The sequence below is a fragment of the Humulus lupulus genome, chromosome 1, assembly GCF_963169125.1.
Source record: "Humulus lupulus chromosome 1, drHumLupu1.1, whole genome shotgun sequence".
NCBI lineage: Eukaryota > Viridiplantae > Streptophyta > Magnoliopsida > Rosales > Cannabaceae > Humulus > Humulus lupulus.
In genome coordinates this window covers 6,427,793-6,430,176 of record NC_084793.1, presented here as the reverse complement: position 1 = coordinate 6,430,176, position 2,384 = coordinate 6,427,793, and the positions used below count along the sequence as shown (strand labels likewise).

The window sequence follows — 2,384 nt, the reverse complement described above, 5'->3', positions numbered from 1 at the left end:
GTATCAGATTGAGCAAGTCTTGCCGCCCGGCACCTACAAGCTTGCTCAGTTGAATGGAGAGCTGATCAGGAACTACTGGAATGGCGAGCACTTGAGAAAATATTATCAATAAATACTGCTTGCAGAGTAGTAGCTTTGTATCAAGTGCTTAACTTGTTATTTAAGTTTTTTGTTTGTGAACTGGTTATTTGCTACCCAGTCACATTATTTTGAACAATGTTATTTTGTTTAGAACTCGTTGTTAGACACGTTTTGTCACTTATTATTACGAGTAATAAAAGAGACCACGCGCAGCGTGGTCGAATCTTACTACAAATTTTGCATATGTGTTGATTATTCTTGCTTGGCAGTGTTCAACTGTCATAATAATTTAAACAAAACAGGTCTTCTAAAAACTAAGTGTAAATATATACCGGGCGGTGTTCAACTGGTCGGTATCATGAAATGAAAGACCAACGTTTAAATAATGTTTTTGTAGTGGTCAACTACTGAAATATGTTCGTATATTTTATGTGTTTCACGAGTAGTGACTACTCGGACAAATTCGATCAAGTAGCAAGTGATCAATGATTTATCAACCCTCAATCACTTGGGGGGCACATAGGGTATACTGGCTTTACTTCAACACAGGCAATAAGAGCATGAGCAAATATATTTGTTCTTGGGCTGACTTGTAAGTTTGGAAGTCTAAAATGGCCATTAAGCTAACTTGTTTTACAAAGCTTAAGTAACTTAGAATTTTTTAAAAAATTTCTAAGTTAGAAACAGATATTTGTGTAATGATAAAATTTATGCTCATAAAAAGTTAGAGTAATAAGAGCATGAGGAAGTATATTTAGTATGGACTTATGGAATGATTAAAATTTCTAAGTTAGAAAACTAAATACTCATGTGAAATTAAAGGCATCTAAGAACTTTACTATGTACAACAAAAACTTAAAAGTTTAGAGTTGTCAGCAAAAAAAAAAAGAGTAAAGCGCTAAGTGTCAAAATAGCTCACTAGTCCAAGCAACAATATACAAGGTAAAGCAAACTATGATAGACTATGCTAAGGAGTCACTGGCGTGCATCTCTTGTGGGTTGATCAACCCCTTCCTCGGCTTCGGCTGCTCCTCTTGCTCGGAATGATAAGGCAGAGGAGGCGGGAGCAGGTGCGGGAGGATTGGCAGCTTCTTCAGCAGCCCGTGCTTCGCATCTGGCAAGCTCTTCAGCCTGAACCTCCTTGGTGAAAAAGTCGAGATTGAGAGGTTTGTTCAGCTTCCAGACTTGATAAAAGCAATCGAAGCAGGCCTCCTCAAAGCGAATTAAATCAAGCTCCTTTTCTTGTTTCAACTCTTCATTTTCGCTGATTAGTCTCTCATTATCCCGAGCCAGCTTCTCCAGTTGGGCTGTCAAGGAATTGTTGTTTTGAACCTGCTGTTGATTCTCCTCAGAAAGTTTCCTAAGAGACTCATCCCGTTCGGCTACGGTTTTTTCTGCCTGCTCCAACTTAGATTTGGAGTCTTTTTCTGAAGCCGTTAAAGTCTTTACCGTAGCCTGGGCCTCCACCAGTTGATCGTTTAGCACCTTGATCAACTCCTTGTAATCCACCGCTCGAAGCTGAGCATGACTAATGGTGACAAGTGACTGCATGGAAGAGGAAAGGTTATTACAAGTAAAAATATTAATAACAAATTGTCTTAGGGCAAAATACCTACCTTCAGTTGAGCAAGCCCTCTTCTTAGGACGACTTCAACGCTGAGCCGAGGGTAGGATTCGAAGTTTTGGAGCATTGAAGCGTCATGGTCGATCTCCTCAAGCAGTCCTTTTCCTAAGTCACTGGCAGCGCAGAGGACCTCACTCGAGCTACCCAGGCGAGTGGGAGTTAAGCTCGCAGAGGAAGGAAGTGAAGAGGGAGTCAGTGGCGGGAGTGTGGTCGGTCCATCAGGTTGTCTCCCTTGACTGGGCGGTACTACCTTCTGAATCTTCCTCGATCGCATGGAGCCACTTCCATCGCCAACTTTCCTCTTTGGCGCAGAAGCAATGCACTGTCTGAACATGTCTGGATCTGCAAAAGAGGAAAACACAAAGTTGTTAGAGATATAAACATAATAGAATATGCATGAGTATATACTACAATTTTGTTACTCTCGAATCACCAAATTATCAAAAATATTCCTATAGTCACTAGACATATGTTACCTGCGTTGAGGATCTGGTCGAGGAACTCATCCTCGTCTTCCGAGGATGAGCTGAGTTCCTCCTCAACCTGAATAGCCTTTCCTTTCCCGGGCTGAGCGGGAATGGCAGATCTGCGCTGAGGTTCAGGCTCCCTAATGACCAGGTCACCAGGTCTACGAGAGAGCGGAGAAGGTCCAGGGGAAAGCTGATCAGTCACCAACTCC

General features: G+C 41.9%; 1 protein-coding gene across 1 annotated transcript; it reads right to left on the bottom strand.

Moving 5' to 3' along the window:
* Positions 1-865: 865 nt before the first annotated feature.
* On the bottom strand, positions 866-2,041 carry LOC133797720 (uncharacterized). Its single transcript, XM_062236115.1, has 2 exons — positions 1,698-2,041; positions 866-1,626 (listed from the first exon to the last, which is right to left on the bottom strand). The coding sequence occupies exons 1-2, from the start codon at positions 2,037-2,039 to the stop codon at positions 1,057-1,059; spliced, it is 912 nt and encodes a 303-aa protein (XP_062092099.1). The 5' UTR covers positions 2,040-2,041; the 3' UTR covers positions 866-1,056.
* Between the last annotated feature and the right edge of the window lie 343 nt (positions 2,042-2,384).